The sequence below is a fragment of the Gallus gallus genome, chromosome 14, assembly GCF_016699485.2.
Source record: "Gallus gallus isolate bGalGal1 chromosome 14, bGalGal1.mat.broiler.GRCg7b, whole genome shotgun sequence".
In the NCBI taxonomy this organism is placed as follows: domain Eukaryota; kingdom Metazoa; phylum Chordata; class Aves; order Galliformes; family Phasianidae; genus Gallus; species Gallus gallus.
In genome coordinates this window covers 4540181-4561921 of record NC_052545.1, presented here as the reverse complement: position 1 = coordinate 4561921, position 21741 = coordinate 4540181, and the positions used below count along the sequence as shown (strand labels likewise).

The 21741-nt window shown below is 47.4% G+C and overlaps 2 protein-coding genes across 29 annotated transcripts; one reads left to right on the top strand and one right to left on the bottom strand.

Moving 5' to 3' along the window:
* Positions 1 to 912: 912 nt before the first annotated feature.
* Positions 913 to 18068, bottom strand: LOC121106543. 22 transcript variants are annotated; one of them, XR_005839795.2, is made up of 6 exons: positions 8108 to 8302; positions 6752 to 6829; positions 3497 to 3540; positions 3169 to 3360; positions 2848 to 2997; positions 913 to 1685 (listed from the first exon to the last, which is right to left on the bottom strand). XR_005839795.2 is itself a non-coding variant. In XM_046901048.1 (5 exons), exons 1-4 carry the CDS (start codon positions 8360 to 8362, stop codon positions 2899 to 2901), a joined length of 627 nt encoding a protein of 208 aa, XP_046757004.1. In that variant the 3' UTR covers positions 913 to 1685; positions 2848 to 2898. The 22 variants fall into 22 exon arrangements, 1 of the variants encoding a protein (XP_046757004.1); XR_005839801.1 differs by lacking the exons at positions 3497 to 3540; positions 8108 to 8302 and adding an exon at positions 17930 to 18068; XR_005839798.2 differs by having other exon boundaries at positions 3169 to 3540.
* Positions 8396 to 19444, top strand: DHRS7B (dehydrogenase/reductase 7B). 7 transcript variants are annotated; one of them, XM_015294394.4, is made up of 7 exons: positions 8396 to 8444; positions 13271 to 13442; positions 14457 to 14572; positions 15246 to 15456; positions 16111 to 16203; positions 17288 to 17440; positions 17968 to 19444. In XM_015294394.4, exons 2-7 carry the CDS (start codon positions 13292 to 13294, stop codon positions 18171 to 18173), a joined length of 930 nt encoding a protein of 309 aa, XP_015149880.1. In that variant the 5' UTR covers positions 8396 to 8444; positions 13271 to 13291; the 3' UTR covers positions 18174 to 19444. The 7 variants fall into 7 exon arrangements, with proteins under 7 accessions (XP_015149880.1, XP_004945231.1, XP_046757007.1 ...); XM_004945174.5 differs by having other exon boundaries at positions 13267 to 13442; XM_046901051.1 differs by having other exon boundaries at positions 8396 to 8597; positions 13267 to 13442.
* The last annotated feature ends 2297 nt before the right edge of the window (positions 19445 to 21741 follow it).

The following is a 21741-nucleotide window of genomic DNA, read 5'->3' as shown; positions in this document are numbered from 1 at the left end:
CAAAGCTACTGGGACTGTTCCTTTCCCCTCCTGCTTAACTCTTTTGCTGCCCTGCTTCAGGCTTTAAGATCTGTTTCACGCAGGCATAACCAAAAGCCCACACTGAACCTCCCTGTGTGGTACAGGGAAGGAGGAACAGAACAGAGATTGCATAGGAAAGCAGGGCTTTTGAGCTGTAACTACAGCTATTCAACAAATGCAAAGTCATGCAACTTCTCAGACACCAGGAGCTGGAAGAGCCTGGAGCATTGATTTCTTTACATTCTTCAGCATCAAAAATCCCTTCAGGAGGTGAAGGGATTTCTTCATCCTCCCCCACCCATCAGTACACACAAATCAGTGAATCAAAATATCTGCAGTTCTGGATGTGGATTTGGGACTCAACACCTTCTTACAGTGAAGTTCTTCTAACTGCAGGAGTGTCAATAAGCCCTCAAACTTCTCACACGTCACATCTTTGCAAACAAAATGAAACTACACAACACATTTGACCATCCATAAGAGAAGCCTGAAATTGCAACGGAAGCTCTGGGTTAAAGAACAAAATCTGCTGGAGATGTGCAGGTGGGAGATTAGGGAGGAAATCAATGAAACCCTGATGGTTTATGCAACAAAGTTTGTGCCTAACGTGCAGAGCCAGGCACCAGGGCACAAGGCACCTGCAGACCTGCTGCAGAACCTCAGCACCTTCCCCAGAAAGCAGCAGCCCTCTACAGATGACTGTTCAAACTTAAGCACCAGTGGAGATGCAGAGATGCTGCTGCTGATGTCAGGGCTTGTTGGACCACTGACTTCTGAGGAGTTACAACCCATGTAATTCAGCTGGAGCAAGCAGGAAATAATTATGTACAGTGGAGAATTAAAAGATGGCAATTAAATTGTACAAATAAATAACTGGAGTGACTAAAAAAGTCTACCCAAAGCCTCCTTTTGGAGCAGTATTTAATGTATTGTCCACTAAGTGATTCATTTACAACAATCATCTGTTCAGCTTCTATTCATTATCAACAACAATACGGAAGGATTGGCAGGGAGCAGCCATGTGCCAGAGGGAGCCCTTTAGGAAATACCACAGAATCTGGGCTGACTTTTGTCTGTTCTTCTATTGTTTCCCGACAATGCTTTGCTAATGAATGTCCAACCACGTCATTTTGGTCGCCACCTCCCCCCTTATTTATTTTTCCCAAAGCAGCTGAGTAGTAACACTGGTTTGTCCCAGTGAGCTGAAATGCTTGTTCATGGCAGGGGGACTTCCAGCCTTCGGTATGAGTTTTGCCAAGGCTGAGGAGCTGAGGATGCGTGGCCTCAGGCAACCTGGGAAATCCCACAGTAAGCAGTCCAACAGAATCCTTTGATTTGGGCAGAAGCCCATTAAGTTTCAAAGGAAATATCACATACCTTTGAAATTTCAAATGCTTATTGAATTCAGTCTATGAGTTGTGTGCTCAATGGATTCATCTTTCATTGCTCGGTTTGAAACGATGCTAACTTCATTCTAGGAAATAAGCTGCTTTTCAGTAGGGTATACTCAAACCAATTGCGCCCAACGTTATCTTGGGAGTTATCTGCCAGAGCCTATAAGCTAAAAGGAATCTTCACTCAGGATCTGGGGAGGCAAACTACCCCACAGCATCGCTGGTTCAACTCCTCATAGACCACAGCAGAAGGAAACTCACTCAAATGGTCTGAGAAGAGAAAAAAGGGCAACAACGATAAGGAGTGGGGGCAGATAAGTGAGCTTTGCTGCTGAGAAAAAGGCATGTGGAATGGCACCCAGATCCGACTTCCCAAGGCTGTCCCTGCAGCCATGATGTACGGGGGTTGCTTTATTTTGTCTTAAATGAAATCTTAAGCTCTGCAGCAAATTTCCTGCAGCCAGTGTTTATTTTTGCCAAACCCGGTGATGACAGAGTATGTGGGCTTGTAGTTAACGCTATCTAAAGTTGGAGATATAAATGCATACTTCATTAAATCCTGTTACTAGTTCAGTCTTCCAAAGTGAAACAGACAGAGATGGCACCAAATCCCACAGGGTTTACTCTCACAAAATCCCCTCCAAGGGGCTGTGTCGCCCAGCCTGTAACTGGGGAGCTTCGCTCACAGCACGTATTCAGAACCCACTGAATGGGGACTCAGGAGGACTGCAGCCAGCCCACCATGCGACTGTTCATGGTATTGCTGCTTCCAGCTTCCACCTGCCCTTTGGCTGGAGGTCAATAAGGCCGAAGCAGAGGCTGTAAGATGAGTGGCATGTCTTCTCCACAGCCACCAGCTTGCTGCCCAGGATATTAACAAGCCCAATTAGCTGGCAGGTAAGATGAGAATGGCAGCGTGCAGCCCAACCTGCCACTACCAGTGCACAGCTCAGCACCTACGAGGCAGGGCTGCCACGCAGTGTGGAAATGCATGGCTGCCATAGGCTGCAGCAGGAATCCCAGATGTTGCCCTTTACTAAACATTTCTACCCCTGGACAGGGGTTGGGAAGTGAGAACCACTGCTCAGCTTCTGCTAACAGTTCATCTCCCAAGACCACTGCCACCATTTGTACTAATTGATGCTTTTACAGGAATCCCTATTAATAAAATAAACAATCTCAAGGATCTTTTTGGAAGGAAAGAGCCTGCTTATATTAACATACAGTATATCAAAAGGTATCATCCTAATACTGGGATACGCTGAGAAGAAACCAGACTAATTGACTTATTTTGTTTAATAAACTTCCCCTGAAAAATATATATATTAAAAAAAAACAGGATAATTCTGTTCCTCCTCACTCTGGTAAAGAGGTTTTTTGCTGTTAGTCCCTCGTGTGGTTGCTTAAGTCAGGTCTCACTGTAATTACATACCTCACAGCGGTGCAGGGAGACTTAATTAAGAGAGTCACTGTAGGTGCGCTGTCAGATACGACCCAGTCCTGTCGGGAAGGCGCTGGGATGCGGCTGCAGCGGCTGTGTTCCAGCAGACAGCTCGAGTTTGCAGCGGGTTTTGCCATCCTCCTGCAGAAAGCAGCACAGACACACCCAGCAGCCCGCATGCAGAGCCCCTCCGCTCCACCAGCAGGGAGCCTGTGGTTTTCAGAATCCCTCTGTGCTCACCAGGAGACGCTCTGCCACGCCACAGGATTTCATATTCCCTCCCCCCCCCAAGCTTCAAAAAGTGTGACTCACCAGTTTCAAACGGTGACATTTCATTCCCAACCTATTCTGGGAGCAGCTGGCTTTGTAACACATGGGGATGCGGGGAGAAGGGAGGGGAGAGCCAGACTGAACGAAGCAAAAGCCGCTCGCTCTCTCCCCCACGCAGGTATGTCGCTTCTCCATTTCAGAAGTACACAATTTGGGACGTGCTGGCGAATTCCACTGCAGGAAAACAACACAGTGAGCACATCGCAGAGAAAGATATCTGTACAAGCAGTGATGCAATCCGCTGTCAGTCAGGAGGGACTGCTCTCCACATCCCATAGACAAGAGGAAATGCACTGTCCCCGCTCCTCACCAGCTGAGCCCCGCAGGTCTGGATTGCTCCTTCAAGCAGACTGCCTGTGATGCAGACCCAGGCTTTAGTCATCAGCAGCATCTCACTAATGATGACCAAATGTACATGCAGTGGGGAAGATGACAACAGGGGAATGACAAAGAAATCACTGTCAGCTCCCGGTCCCGAGAGGAGCTGCGTGTCACGCTGCAGATTTGCATGGCTCGTGTCCCCGCTGCGGGACGTCACCACCATAAGCACAACACACAGCACGTGAGCACAGGGCTGCTGTGGGCGCTGGCCTTGCGGGCTCGTTGGCACACACAGCATTGCTGTCAGCAGTGCAGTGCCAGAGGCAGGAGCACAACCTCTGCTGGCCTCAGCCCATAAATCCGCACCCAGCCGCCCAGCAGCGCTCCAACCCCATTCATTAACAGCTGTAAAATTCCACGGGGAGGGAGCTGGGTGTGATGCAACCCGGTGGGAGCGGGGTGCAGGTCTGCAGCGTGCAGCACAGCCGGGCGCCAGCACTGCTGGGAGCACTGAGCACAGCGACCCAAGGCAGCTGCAGGAGAAGGGTCTGGGGGGGCTCCAGCAGCACACAGTGCGATGGCACACAGCACCGCACACCCTGCTGCGCCTCTCACTGCTCCTAACAGAGCCCCGTGCGTGTCTGCGCAGGAAGTGTTTGATTACAATTCCATTCACCTCCTCTGCTGCCTTTATATGAGAGGGCTGTGCGCGTGGCTCCCAGCAGCAGCGTGGGACCTGGCATGGCCACATTCACTCCCATTCTTTACCTGCGGAAGCCTCGCAGCGCTCATTCAAGGAAGAGGAGGTGGCTCGCTGCGTGGTGCTGGCATGCAGCAGCAATGACCTTGGCTAGGTAACTGTCTGCTGAATACATAATGGATGTAAAACCAGCAATTCCTTATTTAAGGAAACAAAAAAAAAATCAACCCATCCGCTGCTAAGGTAAGGAAAGGCTGTGGTTTGTTAAATAAATGTATCTGTCGGAGCTGGATTTTGTTTTCCCAGCTTCCCTAAATGCCCTTCACCAGCAGAGGGGGGGAGGGGACCTGCTCTTTGAAGCCTTTTCCTTATGGGAATAGAAAACACGGAAAGAATTCAATTCTCTGCCACAGCCCGGCAGCACCGATCCACACTTCAGGAGCCCCAGCCCGGCCACAGCTGGCTGGTGGGAGCTGGGAGCAGCACTGCCAGATGAGCCTTGCCCAACATCCAGCATCGTTAAGTGTCGCCCATAGCCTTAGTAGAGGAGAGGGAGGGATGGAGACAGGGAAGAGAAACGCAGAAATCCCGTGCAGAGCGCTGCAGTTGTTCCTATCTTTGATCAAAAGCACCATCTAGTGAGGACAGGGAACACTGCGACTGACACCGCTCTGCCTCAGCCACAAACGGAATGTGACCTCGGCCTGCAAAAAACGAGCAGCGCCCACCGTGCACTCTGCAAGAGCACCTTCAGAAATTACCGTGCTCCGTGTTAATTAATTCTCCGGTGGAAATGGGGTCTCTTCCTCGCATCAGAGAACCTCAGCCTCCCTAAAGCCAGCCAGGCGTGCGGCACTACAGGAAGAGAAGGATTTCCACGTTGCAATTTGAGAACTAAAGCAAAGCGAAGGTGGGTGAGCAGCCCAAGGTCGTGCAGGAAGCCGGAGGCAGATCCGGGAATAGAGAGCAGCAGCCCTGCATGCAGAGCAATGCCTGAACAATAGCACAGCATTCGCCCTCTGCTGTCTTTAACTCTTTCCTACCTCACCAAAAAGCACACGAGGGGCTGAGCAGGCGCTCCTCTGCATGTGTGCTTGCTGCCGTGCAGGAGCAGCCCGCAGACCTCACTGCTTGCAGCACACCAAGACACAGAGGTAAGGCAGCAGGGATCGACAGGGTTGGATATCCTGAGATCAGCAAGGCTGATACTTCTATACAGCAACCACAATGAGAACCTCTGTATGGGAATGGCACCCCAGCGTTGCCATATCTCCACCTGTGTGGGTGACAAAGCATCACAGCCTCCCTCAGAGGCATTCAGTTCAGTTTAAATGGCTGTGGGAAGTTCTACGATTCTCAGCTGCAGGAGGGGAAGATCTCAGTGCTGCCTCTTCCTCGGCGTTTGGGGTGGCTGCAGAAGTCAGGGGTTTGCAGCACAACCACATAACGTATCTGTAGGCACAGTAAGTCTGCACTTCTTCCATAGTGAGCCTGGAAATGCTGCAGTGCAGTGCCTGGAAAAGGCAATAATTACGAATAACTGAAACCAAACCACAGAGAAATGAACAAAAGAGATTCAGGTGGTACAAAAACCTGTAGTGCAGTGAGCTGAACTGGAGCACAACTCTGCCAGAGAGGAGTGTGGGGGTACAGCCCGAGGCCCCCACTGAGAGCTCTCAGGGAGCTCAGAGCCCACGTGCCAAAGGGGCCACATCAGAAGTGCCACCGGGGCAAAAAGCAAAGGGGGAAAAAAACCACGACCACCTTCTCGGGTCCACTGCCCAGAAGGGACACAGCCATAGTAGGCTCTCCTATCAACCCAATCTATGCAAAGTGGGAGGGGAGGAGGAGAGACTGCACTCTTACAGAGCCTGTGACAAGAAATCTTTAATCGTGCCACAGCTCTTTGAACGTTTACATTTCCCAACCAAAGGCACTGTGAAATTGGGAGCTCTCAGTTCAAACTGGTTCATCGATGTTTCCTCTGGAGGTTCTGTTATCCTGCGAGGATTTCTGCACGGGTTTTTGCTGCTGGGGAAAGCATCCACAGCTCTTCTCCAAAGAGAAGCTGCACCCCACGAGCCTTGAAAAAGAGGTGCCAAAGAAGAGCCCGGAAGAACTAGAGCACAAAATCGTTGCTCTAGAGAATAGGGTTAAAAGGCTGAAGATCCGCACTCAGCGATGCTTGCAGCAAAGCAGATGTGACCAAAGAAGTGCAAACAGTTCCGAGAGTTTGCAGATATTTTCCCTCTGAAAAAGAGCTCCCGCACTTCAGGGGGGCAACAATAGAACAGCAGGATGTTTGCTAAGGAAGCGTTCAAATGCTAAAAGGATTCCAACCCTCCGCAGTTCCAGGCTGACACAGCGAGAAAGAGAAGAAAAGAGCAGACAATGAGTGCTAATAAAAACAACAGGCGTCGTTTTAAAAGCCGACAGCAACCTTTAGCAGCCGGGCGGCACAGTCTGCAGAACAAAAGCCCCCCGTTCAGGACAGGCTCCTCTCTCACGTTTGAGGACAAAGGCGTGTTGACACGCGTTACTCACCTCACCAACGTGCAATCCGTGAATCAGCAGGTTGAAACCAAAGGTGAGCCCGTTGCTAATGACATAGATCAGGTTCATCTAATAAAACAGATCCCAATCAAAGCAACAACAACAACAAAGATCAAGACTTATTCTAATGAATTTTCTTCTCTAATTGCAAATCTAGTCTGACTAACCCCCTGCTACCCGACTCTCCACTCAGCCACTACAGAGCAGTTGCTTCCAATCAGCTTTGCCAGCACCTGCCAGTCTGGTGACACTGCCCATTACCTGCTAACATAAACGAGCTGGCAGACACCGGTAAGGTGCACGGGAGCCCGGATGTACCTCTCAGGCAATTACCGTCGTGTAAGAAAGACAACGCGTCAGTCTACACTTCAGCCACTGTGGTGAGAAGGATGGCTTAAAATGGTTTGGTTTTTTCCCAGCCCTGATTTTCAGGACACTGAACAGACTGCAGCTCCCAGTCAGGCTGCCCTGACGTAAATCAGCTGCTTCTTGGGTTCGTTTTTCAGTTTAGTTTGTACAGATAAAATTATTGACGCCTTCCTTTCATTTCAGTGGCCCTGGAGATAGAAAACCGTGTTACCTCCACCAGACCTCTTAGAATGGGACTTTTTAGTAAGATCCCAAATTCTTTCTTTTCCCAGAACCACTGATCCATTACTGGGGACAAACACAGATGTGAACTCAGGCTCCACTGTACTTTCATTATTGCAGAGGAACAAAACGCTGTGATCGTACCGTCCTTCCAATAGCTGTCATAAAACCCTACTGTTTATCTCAGGGAAAAACAGCCAGGATTAACTGCCTTTATCTCTGATGGTGCCTCTGTCAGTTCAGCTTCTGCCCGTGCACCACCACAGTGAATGGGAAGAAAGCACTGGGATGGAGGCACACACCCTTTCCATTGTGCAGAAGGTCCTTACAGCGCTCAGTGCTTTGGGATCACAGGGACTGTGCTTCCCCAGAGGTGTGGGCAGAGTTGTGCTGTGCCTCAGCAGCACTCCACTGCCTGCAGCAGTGCCATCCCTGAACGAGGAGATGTAAAGCTGCCATTCAGGCCTCACTTCATCACAACCGCCACACAGCACTGCAGCCCGTGAGCATCCCCACACAGAGCCCGAGCAAGGACTGCAGTTCCCACTGCTCTCCCAGCACAGGGGTTCGGCAGCCCCCACTCCTCAGAACAGAATTGGGGTCCCTGGCATCAGTGTGAGCTCACCAGAGACCACCTGCCCCACGCAGGACGTTCCCCTGAGGCGCAGCTCAACGTTCACAACAGCCCCATCTCCGCCTTGAGCCCAGGAACACACAGGCTCAATGGAGCTGTCTGTGGAGCCAGGCGGCGCTCACCTTCCCATTTCCACCCGTTTCCTCATCTCTGACCTTCCCCGGCCCACGTGCCGGCAGTTCCGGCACACCCCAATGACGGGGACAAGGACGGCGCGGCCGGAGCCCCTCGAGCAGCCCAGCGGGGCCGGAGGCGGAACGCCGGGCTGAGAGCGGCGCTGCTCGGCCGGACCGCACCCGCGGGGGGACCCGTTGGGCAATCACTGCCCCTCCGCCGGTACCACTTCCGGGTTGCCTTCCCGAGGACCGGTCTGCCATTGGGCAGCCTACCGGAAAGCCCGCCTCTCCTGCGCAGCACCGCGGCACTTCCGGCTGTGGCCATGGTGACGGAGGCTGCCAGGTAGGCGCCGTGCCCTCACGCTTCCCCCGGGGCTCCTCCCGCCCCCTGAGCGGCCGTCCCACTCCGCAGCCCGCGTGGCGACTCGGAGGTGGAAGCGGGGCGGGAGGGGCTGCGTGGAAACGGCTGCACCGCGTGCGGGGGGGAGAACAACGGGTACGGCCCGGGATTTGGGGGTGGGAACGAAGCTTCTGCCCGAATCAAAGCGGCAGGAAGAGCTGCGCGAAAGTGATGCGTCAAATACAGCGCGGCTTCGGGAAAGGCGTTGTCCCCCTCCCTGTAGGGCTGAGCAAGGCTGCTCTGCAGATAACGATTTAACATAATCGCGTTCATGACGGCATTGAGTTGCTATTGAAACACAGCAGATCATCTACAGTGCTTCAGGTAATACCCGTGAAACGGCAGCACGTCGAGATGGTGCCGTTAGGTGTTAACCCGGGCTGTTGGAACGCCTTCCTACCCCTCCACCCCCCCCACCTAAAGCCGCTGCCCTCTGCTGCCATCAGCTCAGGGCCCACAGCTGCTGCAGAGCCCTGACTGCTCCCGGAGCTCTTCTCAGAACTACAGCTGCTATCCTTTCTCCTGAGAGCTCCATTGAATTCAGGCCTTCTTCCTCCTAAACCTCTTCCCATCTCCCACATAAAGGCGTTCAGGCAGAGCAGCTCTGCCCAGGGAGTGGATTCCTTCTGACTACTGGTGTACTTCTGATGTGATCTTCTGTTTGTAAGAGTGAAAACTAACACTGCAAGCACAGGCCGGCATTTCATTAACTCAGCTATTTGAATGGAGTTGCTGTTTCTTCCTCACTGGACTTCAGCTGAGGTTTCTGAAACTCATTTTACCATTTATGGGGATCTTTTGTATCAGAGAAATTGCCTGCAGATTTTTTGTCTGCTTATATTAAATCACTGACTTCTTTCTCTCCCCCCCCAAACATCTCTAAATGTGATTTTAGTTTCTTTCTAAAGCAGTTGGGCCACTGAAAACATTTAGGTGATACAAGTAGTTTTCACTACTCTGGGCTTAAGAAGGATTCAGTAAGTTTGGTCAGTGGGTAAAGCACTCATTTCCCTCATAAACAGCAGTTCTAACATACCATGTGATGCAAAACTCCTCTGTCAGCTCACTTAGGCTCAAAGTTCTCAAGAATTCTCAGGAAAGAAAGAATCCTTTTTCTTTTAATTAGCAATGACAGCCATTTTAGAACATGAACTATTGCAATACTATAATAGGATGATAACAGCAGGGTGGCAAAGTCTTCACCTACACTAAATGAGAACAAGCCCAAATACAGCAGCCACAGAAATGAAGGAAAAAGAGCTTCTTACCTTTAGAAGGCCTCAGGTATGCAGGGATCTCCAGTAAGAGATGCCCTCACCTCACTGCCAGCCCTTAAATGAGGTCTGGGAAGGGGTGGATCCTGGCTCTACCCTTCTGATCACTCAGAATTGCATACACCTGAGCTCCCCTGGGTTGGCCCTGCCTTCCCACCAGGTGCTCAATCACTGCTTCAGGCCCTGACTTGAGCATTTCCACAACTATAAAATCAGAGTATGCCTTAAAACTGATTCAAATTAGAGTTGCAGCTTATTTACAAGTTGCCTTTTTTTTTTTGTAGAGTGCACAAAGAATATTTAGTGAATGCTCTGAAGTTAGTAGTAGAGGTTATTCAATATTAGAAGTAATCAAATGCTCATCATAAAGCTTTACTTTTTTTAACATGGCTCTGTCTTTCTCACGTGGGGGGGGTTGAGTTACCCCCACATTTCAAAGGTCACAGAGCGTATTCCTGAGGCTTGTTTTTAGAGGCTGTGCCTGCATTGGGCAGAGCGCACTTGCTTGGACTGCTGCCACTTTGTAATTGAAGTCAGATCTGTCCTGTGAAAAGACCAGAGGGAGACACCACCTCACGGAGGCAGTGGCAAGTGAGGCCCCTTCAAAGGTACGATATTGCGCTTTCTTCAGACTAAAGCGGGTCAGTAAGAGCTCAGAGCTGCTGTGGTTCTGGATGAGTTCTTCCTTAGGAAAAATGATTTTTTTTTTTTCCTTCCTCCCCTGAGCTCCCTTTAAATGACATCTTTTGATTTCTGAAAATAGCCTCCCAGTTGCTGCCATTTGTCACAATGTGATTCTAGGTGGCCGAAACTAGAAGAGAATAGATCTCGTTTAGGGAAACTAGCAGGGTTTTGATCTTGCTTTTTTAGCACTTGATCTCACCTTTGCTGCCTTTAGTGCCCTCTTGACCTTACTGACCTCCTTTTTCCCTCTGAAATCCTCCTAGCTTTCACAGGATAACAGCCAGTTTTTGTTTTAAGGGGAACGTTTTTCTTAACAGCTGTGTGTGATTTATTTTACATGAAGCCTTTCCAAAAGCTTCCAGTCACCTGCATTTGGTTTTGCATTATCAGTGGTATATTTTTTGCTCTCTAATAAGCTGTACATTCCAGTCCTATGTCTTGGGATGAAGAACTGAGAACTTCAGGAGTTCATTTGAACTCAATAATGAGCAGCAGCTTCTCTCCTGCAGATAATTTGATATAGTTCTTAATGGAAATGCTGATAAATAACAGCTCCTTGCTTTTTTTCAATGTAAATAGCCAGATTTTTGAACTAGTGTATGAGAGCAAAGAAAAACTTGTTGCATTTGGTCTGAAGTGTTGAAGAAATTCCTTATTCTTTACAAAACAGTTCAGCTATAGGTTGTCCTCTTTCTTTTCTCTTTTTAGCTTGACTGAGCTGTCTTTGTTCTGGGGCTCTTTTATGGAGCTGTTTGAGTACCTTCCATGAAAGGTACCTCCAACTGTATGACCTAATTAAGAAGGATCTGTGCCTTTGATTAGCTGTTCCTTCTCATTCCTGCTCTTCATCCAGTCTTCCTTAACCTCTGCTTCCCCTCCCTTTACATAGAGGGAGTTATCTGTTGTTTCAAACCACAGAACTGGGTTGTAGCTGCTGATGTGCTGCAACCTTCAGGAAGGGATTGGCAAATCTGCCCCATTCCTGTGCGTGATGTGGACAAAAAGAAGAGAAAGAACAGCAATAGAAGACTTGCAAAGATTTTCAAACAAAGAAGATTAAATGCAGACCTTCTCTGTTCAGAAAGTAGATGAATAATAAATAATATGATTAAGGAATGAGTTAGGCAGGCGTAACTGGTTCACACTGATGAGTGATGGATGCTACATGACCAAAATGCAGTTAGCTTTTAGCTGGTGGGTTTGGGGGCTCTTTTCCACCAGCCTCTGTGACAGAGTTGGGTGAAAATTCAGCCTGTATTTTGTCAATGAACGTGGAGGAACCACACTGAAATCAAACATGGGAGCCTCTCCCATCTCCTGCTGTGGTTTAGTGAGGGTAAGAGTCAGAAAAGCTCCTGGTCAGCTTCTCATCTGCTCTACGCTGTCGTCTGCATTTTGCCAAAATCTGAAGCAGAGTTGGTCAGGGCCAGATTTCTAAATGTGTCAGTTTCAACCTGGGCTCGTAAAGGAACTGCCTCCCTTCCTGTCAGCCCCCACTTTGGAAATAATTAAAGGTCCTAAAAGGGAGCTGAATATTTTTGACTCCAGGATGGTCCCGTAAGGCACGCTGGTCAATGTCAGCACCTGTTGTCCCTGCCCACCTCTTGTCTTCTGAATCTCAAGAGACCCTGCAGAGCAAAAAAGGACAATATAAAGAGGCAGCTGCTTTAAATGCTTTAAGCAGCACCCCCTGCTTATCCAGCCTAAAGAAGGGCAGTGACCTTGTGTCTGAACAGCTCTTTCCCAAGGATTATTTTAAGGGAGAGGTGCACTTTTCTCATTTTAAATCTGTCTTCTCTTGTAAATCAATACAAAATAGCCACAGTGTGTGCACATTCAACGCAAAGAGGTGAAGAAATGAGATGCTGAACAGCTGGGTGATGTGCCTGTGCACTGCCTTTCGGTGGAATGAATTTCATCCCCCTTCTGGGTTTCTGATTTCCACTTTGGGCACACTCCCTGTGCCCCAGGGGAGCCCACGGCCTGGATGTCTGCATTGTGCACAGTGTGTTACACAATGAAGTGCTTTGTAGAGGTATGTGAGTTAGCTCAGGAACAGGAAGATCCATAATAGCAAGAGAAAAGCTGTGTAAGAGTTTGATGGCTTTTGTTTTAGACCTCACTGTGCCTATTTAAAGCTAGCTTAGCCATCTTTGTCTTATTTGATGGTGTTCTAGCTATTCCTCTGGAAATACTTGATAGCTCATTCCTGGTTCAGCAAGGTAGCTTTCATTATAACAGTCAGAAGCATGCAGAGATATATCCCAGCCCTGAAGAGCTTTAAATCTAAATGCACAGTTGTACAAGGAGGGAATTCAGAGCAAAACAGAAAAGCCTGTGGAAACAGCATCTGTGGATCCAGGCTTGTTGCATGACAAGGTCCAACTTACAGGATCCAACACCAAACATCCTGCTGAGGTGTTCATATTTGCATTTTAATGCTGTGATTGGGTACTGATAGGATCTTTTGAAAGTCTAGACTCTACATCATGTGTTCAACCTGCTTGTTTTATGCTTTAATAAAAGGAATATTTTAAAAAGGCTTTGTTACTTATGTATATTAACTACATTACCTATTTTATGTACGGCCCAAGACAATTTCTCTTCCCTCAGTGCTGCAGCCCAGGCAAACCAAAAGGTTGGACAGCCATGCTCTAGATGCAGGGCTGAGGAAATCATTTGAGGATGACTCTATATGGGATTTGGTTTACTGGTGGTCTAAGGCAAGGGTAGGAAAAAGCAGTTCCCTAGCTTGCAAGTCGCCGCTAATTCTCTTATTGGTAAAACATTCCGTTTGCTTCACCTAGGAAGACTGTTCAGAAAGGAAGACTCATGGATCTCACATCCACTGTCATCATCCCGCTGCTTTTTGGCAGCCTGGGGCTCTTCTCCCTTTTCCGGCTGCTGCAGTGGATGCGGATGCGAGCTTACCTCCGAGGGGCAGTGGTGGTGGTCACAGGGGCCACCTCTGGCCTGGGAAAAGGTAGGTATGGACAGAAGGGTGCCAAAGGCAGGACAGGGAGCGGGATGTGGGAGGGGCTCCTGCTGGAATAGAGCAGTAATGAGCATAAAGTTCCTTTAGTTTAGATCTTCGAGAGAGAGAGCTGGTACAGCTATAGCAGTTCCAAATACCCACTGCAAATTCTGGTGCGAAAATAGTCCCAGCATTTGTAGAGAAAAATTCTAAGCACCCTGTATACAGCAGAACTCAAAGTAAGAAACACGCTGTGCTTCTCTGTGCCATCCAGGGGCCTTTCCTGTAAATCCTGAAAAAGCCAACAAGTCAATCTGTTTCTCTAATCTTCCCAAGAATTAGCATTCTGCAGTTGTTGTATTTTGGGATGCCCTGTCATCTTTTCCCCTCATCCCCAAGTTAATGTACCTCTTCTCCTGGTATAAATCCATCTATTTAAGAACTCTTGGCAACATTAATGTCACCTTTTTTCAAATAAAAACTTTTTTTTCCCCTCCAAATCAAACACATTTTTTGGTGTGAGTGGATACATTTCTAACTCTGCTTTAATTTAAATAGAATAATTGCTTTAAAAAGCTTCTTGAAGGGAAGAAAGCACTCTGCTACCAAGGCCTTTCGTTAGGATGAGTATACTTGGAGAACAAGCAGAGCTTAAACTGATGCTGCATTTGCTTGTGAGTTTGTCCTTAAGAACAAAGATGTAACTGAGTGGCGAGGAGATGGAAGGGATTTCTCTGCCCCTCAGAACCAAAAGGCTGAGAGCGGAAAACTAAGTTTATTTCTCATCAAAAAGAGATGGTATCTCAAGGCAGCATCTCAAGGGACACCTTCCAGCTGTGATACGCTGTGCAGGTGAAGTGTTGCTGGGTGTTCCTTTCCACTGTTTTCCTTCTCAGGAATAATAAACCACTACCCTAGACCCTTCTAGCTAAAGGGTTTTAGCCTACGAGATGTCATGTGGATCTGCTGTTTGTCTCTGGCATTCAGATGTCTACTTTTCTCTTTTTCTTGCTTCCTCCAAAGAATGTGCAAAGGCCTTCCATGCAGCTGGCTCCAGGCTGGTGCTCTGTGGCAGAGACAGTGAGAAGCTCAAAGACCTGGCACAGGAACTTTCTGCCATGACTGATCACCGAAAGAACGTAAGTGCACGAGGAGGAAAGGCTCACTGTCCCATGCAGCTGGAATTGGTATCTGTGCTAGTACAGAAGTTAGAGTTGCTTGTGTGTTGTTCTGTTGAGCAATAGGAAAAATGCAACTTTGTGGTTGGGGATAGATATTGCTATAGGAGTGCTTTGAGCTAACACATCAAAGGTTGCAAAAAGCCTACAAAAATAAGCCAGCTGAAAGACTCTTGCCTTGTAATGGAAGTGAACGCATGAAGTGAGCAGAGTCTCCCAGACCCACCTGCATCTGTATGCTATGATGTCACTTCTCAAGGTTTGGTATGTCTTGGCTTCTGTTTCTGAAGTCTAGCTCTGCTGGCTGTGGATAAGAGAGATATTGCTGGCTTCTGAAGTAAGGCAGAGGAGTTACTTTTTTTTTTTTTACTACATTAGATGCAGTTTCTTAGGTAACACAACAACAAACTGTACCTGTGGAAGATCTCACTTGCCCTTTTCCTCTATCTGGTGTAAGGAACAGGCCACATGAGCAGAAAAAGACCAGAGTACAAGCTGCTTCTGTCATGTATTCCTATGAAATAACAACCCCACTCTGATTGAAGGAGGTTTGGATGGCCTTCTCTCTGAGTCATTAACATGAGCACATTTAGCACACCCTGAATGGTCTTTCTGCTAACTTTTGTTTATTCAGATACATAAACCTCACACTGTGGTATTTGACCTCTCGGACACTAAAACCATCCTAAATGCTGCTGAAGAGATTCTGAAGCACCTGGGTCATGTGGACATACTGATCAACAATGCAGGCATCAGTTACCGAGGCACAATTGTAGACACAGGTCTGGATGTGGACAAGAAAGTGATGGAAACAAATTATTTTGGTCCTATAGCCCTCACCAAAGGTACCTGTGATTCACATTATAGGGGCACAATGGCTGATACCTTATGAAAGCCAACACAGTTAAGAATAGCTTAACTGCTGTCTGTAATTGTATTTTGTACAATACAGTATGAGGGGAGGGGAGTTTGTGTTATGGGCACATGTGACATTGATATGTGGGTACGACTGTGTGGGAGCTACAGGATTAGAGATGATACCTTGCTTAAAACACCTCCTGACTTGAGTCTGGAAAGAGCTTTAGCTAGTCTGTCAGCTCTGATGAAAGCCTGGGGGAATGGAGTTTGGGTTCAAGGTGAGGCTGTAAGCTTTCCTAGAAGGCTTCTCTGGTTGTACAGAAGGTTCAGCCTGGAAGGTGTCAGCTACAGGAACTGTAAAGATGCACTGGTGGCAGAAGAGAGCTAGTTCTCTTTACCATAGCAACTATAAGGCCTTTGTGCAACCTCACTGGCACAAGGAGTCACCTAATACGTGAATGTCCCAGTCCAACTACAGCTTCAGTTAGAAGCATCCTAAGCACCACCCCTTGCCCAATCCCTACCCTGAATGAGGATCTTGTCACTCACTCACTTGGGCTTCTCTGAAGCACTACTCTGAAAGCATCCATTCTCAACAGCAGTAATGGTCAGACTGTAATTCTTTTTTTGTCTCTTGCCAGCGCTTCTCCCTTCCATGATCAAGAGGAGACAAGGCCATATTGTGGCCATCAGCAGTGTTCAAGGCAAAATAAGCATTCCTTTCAGATCAGCATGTAAGTACCTCCACAGAAGATGGGAGAGACATGCTTGGGGCACCAGACTAAATAAAAGATTGCACATTTAGTTCTCCATGCAGCTGGCTGTGTGCAGGGAAGGCAGGGCCATGAATCTGTGTGGGTGACCACACTAAGAAACCTGTGGCAGCTGTTGAGGAAGGCACATGCAAATAGAAAACCCTGTCTTGAAGATGTTTGGAGGTGGGAGAGGAGAATAAGGAATGTGATTTTTTTTGCTTAGAATTTTGGTCTTGCAAACTTTCATATTCCTACCTTAATATTTGGGAGTCCTGTAAATTTTCTATCCCTCGGGAGTAATTAGTTCACTAATTTTATTACATTTTTTCCTTATTTGTCCGATTAATTTCCTATAAGAAAATAATAACTTTCTGGCTTAAGTTGTGAAGTGCCATGGTACAACTGATAGCAAAATAAAAAACCTAAACAGTTACCTTGGACTCAGGAAAATCTGCACACTAAATCAGATATACCAATAAACAACATTGGTGAGGTTACTGTAGAAAGTTTTGGAGAAGATAGAGTATTTGGAGTATCTGAGGTGATGGCTGTCACAGCAGTATCAACCAAGTACACACGGAAAGCAAGCAAGCAAAAGGAGTCACTCAGCCATTGAACAGGAAAATCCTACCCTAGGGCATGCTGTGTGCTTGTGTGATCAGGTGTGCAGCCAAGCTCTGAAGTCCATAATGCTTAGTGCACATAGGGCATCATGTTCCTCCAGCCCCAGTCAGTCTTATCCAGTGCCTCCCAAGACAGCCTTCATGTTTCCTTTATCGTGAGTGGGAGGCCGCTTGGGTTCACTCCACAGTGGCTTTGGCATGGCTGAGATATTAAGTTCAGAATCCTAGCCCGTTTCCAACTTGAGTGTTTACATTTTGCTTCCCTGAATTGCCTCTTAATCCTGCTACCTCTTTCTGCCATTCACTAAAAACAATTAAAAGCTAGCAAACAGCTGCTGAGTTCTTGCTGAGAAGTGGCTGCATTCCGGTGAAAAGCCCACTTGGGGATAAACTGTTTCTCAGCTCTGCTCTTAGCACATAGCCTTTGTCCTGTTTTTCAGATGCTGCCTCTAAACATGCTACCCAGGCCTTCTTTGATTGCCTGCGAGCAGAGGTTGAGCAGTACGACATCGATGTGACCGTTATAAGCCCTGGATACATTCAAACAAACCTTTCTCTCAATGCCGTAACAGCAGATGGATCTCGCTATGGAGGTGAGATATGGTTTTGTGTCCTATACCTAACACATCTCTACCTCACTGAGTTACTCCAAAACATGCTTGCAACATATGGCCTCTGGTGGAGACAGACATGTTAGCCCTGAAGTACCAAAAGAAACCTTTGGATCTAGCCTTCCTAAGCAGCAACCACCTTGGGGTCACCGAGTCTTTAAGGTATTTTATAAGGCAGGTCAATCTAAGTGTTGTCTTTGAAGGACTCTGCCATTGTTCCTGAAGCTTGAAATTTCAGTACATCTGGAATTGACATTCAGAAAGAGAAGGATGTATTGGAGCATTCAGCTCTGAGCTTTAATTCTGAGATAGGCCACAAGGCTTGTGTACTGCAGCCTGGGTACTGGAAGGAGCACATACTCATTTCTAACTCAGCCATGAATTATACCTGCCTGTGTAAAAACAAGAAGTAGAACAGCAACCATGTACAGTTAGAGTGTTCCTTGGAAGGATATTTAAGTGTGGGCTTACCTTCCAGTGTTGATGCTTACTTGGCTTTGCTTTGGCAGTTATGGACAAGAACACGGCTGAAGGCAAGACAGCTGCAGAGGTCGCTCAGGTGGTTCTCTGTGCAGTGGGGCAGAAGAAGAAGGAAGTCCTTATAGCTGGCCTAAAGCCCTCCCTGGCTGTATACCTACGAAACCTCTTTCCCAGGCTTTTCTTCAACTTAATGGCAGCTAGAGCAAAAAAGGAGAGAAAAACAAAGGACTCTTAGAGCTCAGCTCATCTGAGCAGTAACTGTAGGGAGAGAGTAACGTCCTGCAGTTTGGCTGGGACATCAGTGGAAGTGCTCCTGTGGGAAAAACCTTTCTCTAAATGCTGCAACTTACCATTGCATGGAGAGTGGGAAGCAGTGTCCCCCACAACAGGGCAGGCCCATGTGCCAGAAGACAGCACCTAAGCCTCTCTGAAGAAGGGTGCTTGGAACAAAGTGTGGGAGCTGAGGCTGCAGGGGAGGGTAACTGTAGGTATGTACACACTTCACAGCAGGAGAAGCCCATGTGTTGAAGGACACCACTTTACCTCATCTCACCCCAGGCACGCTCAGCTTTACTGGCCTGCTACAAATAAAACCCACTTGGTTTCCCTTCATACACTCCATGGCCTCTGTGAAATACAGTCCCCAGCTGAGAGCTCGCATGATCAGTGTCTCCTTCCCACTCTTTCCAATCTCATCCAAAACACATTGCTTGAAGTGGAAAACTTTGAGCCTCTGCTTGTTCATGTGCCAAACCATCTGATACGTTAAGCTAAAGCTAAGTCCAGTGCCATTTTTAAAAAGTAACTGATGTAGAATGCAGGTTTTATTTGGGAATGATGTTATCTGTCTGATTCATTCCTTACTGAGGTGTGGGGCTGTGACACTCTGTGGTACCTGACAACACAGTGTTAACACAACACAGGTTAATGCAGGAATAGCACCACACAGCAGAGCAGCTATTAGCTAATAGCACACCTGGTCCACCTGCCTGCCTAGAGCACAGAGTAGGTGTGATTCTTTAGATGCCAGGGACACCATCTTCCTGGCAAGCAGAGAAGGATCTGTGTGTAGGGTGGATAACACAGGAGACAGACCCTTAGTTCTCACCTGACATAAAACAGTCCCAGTTGCCAGCTAGGATTACACGTACAGGGAGGGGAGGAGAGCTGCTTGTGCAGATACCATAGGTTTCAAGGAGTCCTTCAGCCTGAAGGAATGCCATACTCCATTCTTCACCCCTTTGCATTTTCACACTGTGTAAAACTTGTTCCTCCTCCCAGAGCAGATGTATCCTGCCCTGTATAATCCCAGCAGTGTTGGGAAAAATAAGCGACTCCACTGAGATAGTTCAGAAAAAACAGAAATATATAAATTGGAAGAAAGCTTATAAGGTCCACACCTCTGCTGCCACCTCCATGCACTTAGCAGCACTCTCCCAGTGTACTGCCTTGTATGTCCTGCCTGTGAGTGTGTATCTGATGATAAATAAATTACATTGCCATGAACTGTATCCTGTGTTCTATTTCAGCTCCTCACTTCAGGGTTAACTTTGGAGGAAGGGAAAGCATTAAAGAACAGCTTCTGTGAGGTATTACTGTGCCAGTAGTAGTTGCAAAACAACATACTTCATCCCAGCCCTCTTTTCTATCACCTGCTAGTTTACAGTAGGCAGTGCAAATCCACAGAGGATTAGTGAAGTTAAAAGTCTGATACAGGAGTGCAGGATCTGCAGGACCTTCTTCATAAACTATTTTTGCCCAACAGGTTTATAATCTATCTCTGAGAACCTCATCTCAGATGTTCACCAGAATGTGTTTAATGACCACAACACTGCTGCTCGGTTTGGATGTCCTCCACCACCATCGTTATGGTGGAGGCTATCAATTTGTTATATAAAAACTTCGAGTTGAAATTACAACCAGAAGCTCTCCAGTATAGGCACTAAAGACTGGAATCTTTTTTTCCCCTGTTAAATTACAAAACCAAGGCATTACCTCATTTCCCTCTCTACAAGGAGAGCTTCTCTAATTGTTACTTGTGCTTTCCCCTTTGTGTTCCACACGTTTGGGTCTTTCAGAGAAATACAGCACTCCTGCCAGTCTTGTCCAACTGCTGTCTGCTGATGTTTCTAATCACGGCAGCTCAGGAAGGATGAAGGGGCTGCTTTGCATTTCTGTGTTATCTCCCCGAGTGCTGAGGGATATAATGCATCAGGCCTAAGGAAAAAAAAATACACGCAGGGAATTATTGTAGTTACCGTACACAGAACACAGCTCCAAGTCAGAATACCAGGGGTTTGCAATTGCCCTTGGAGAGCAAAATCCCTCTCTGCAGCGAGAGGAGTGCAACGCTCTCCATTTCAGAGTGTCTCTGTGGTGGTCAGGATGGGCAGCAAAGCATGCAGGGCACGTGAAAACAAGAACCCCCTCCCACCTCTCCACCTCAGAATGGGATGAAAGGTGTGTTTTTAAAACAGGCCTACCTGTTGCGATAGCTGGTTTCTCACTTTTCCTCCTGCAGTAAGAGACCACAATAAACGTGCTCATTTTTAACTGCAGAGCATTTGATGCTCTTAAAGAACCTCCCAAAGGTTAGTTCTTCTGTCACGGCAATCGTTCCAGGCAAGGGAAAGCTTGACACCACAAAAGGTGACCTCTGGGTTTGGGTGAAGAAAGGAAGCTAACAGCCCTAACAGTTCTTCTGCAAGCACAGGAATATATTGTGTGGCTAGGACAAGGATACCTGGGGGCTTTCTGCAGCAATAACGTACATACTAGCTGCAGCAGATCCACCATTAGTTTAAAATTATCCAAAAGGTAGACAGGATTTTAGGAACAAGTAACATCAGAACCTGAAGAGCAGCCTGCCCAGCAGTCTCAGGCTAACTGCAGAAAGATGAAGTAATTGCATTTCTTCCTCTCCTCTCTGCCAAGACAACTGTATGTTGTTGCTATAAATAGAGACGCTCTGGATCCCAGCTTCTTTTAACCTTGGAGGGGAGGCAACTCATCCTCTGTACCAGCAAAACAGGCCAAGGTTTTAAACACAAAACTCCTGATGCCACAGCAATTCCCTCTATCCTGTGTGCCTGCTCAGGTACAGCTGCAGTCTGGAAGCGAGGGGGACATCACATTGCCTGCTGCTGCAATTTGAAAAGTTAAAGAGAGAAATGAATTTGGTTTCTGACCTTGTGAGTCTCCCTTCCAAGGTCAGCACTTCAGATGTGGTGGTCAGACTGCAAATACTATTTAATTAAGTAGCACACCTGTAGGCAGGCAGGTTTTATTACAGGCCTTTGCTCCTGTATTCAGATCATAACCCTTGAAGCTGTGCTAAGCTGGCATTATAAAAGTAAGCCACACCTATTTTCCATCTGGTAGGAGGAGAATAGATAAAAAGCAAGCTCCTGTCTTTAACAAGCAACTGGCAGACCTTGCAAAACTTTCGCTTCTTTGAGCTGAAAGTTAAATTTGTGCAGTAGACTGAATTCTAGAATTTCAGATAACACAGGGGCAAGATACAGTCTTCTAGATGCCTTGAAGCAGCAGCAGGAAGCAGCTCCAGAAGTTCATGTTCCAAGCCAGACCAGTGGAATTGTGTGGTCAGGGCACAGCTGTCCAAGTAGCAGTGAAAAAGCACAGGTACAACAGCTGGGCTCCCACCTAGGCAGTCCTCAGCTACATTTGGTACAGCACATTTCAATGGAGATGTATCCACGTTAGGAAGAACTTGTACAGCAATTTAGCATAATGTGCTTTTAGCTGGAAACCATGTTGAGATCGCCACTGTTAAAGGAGTAATA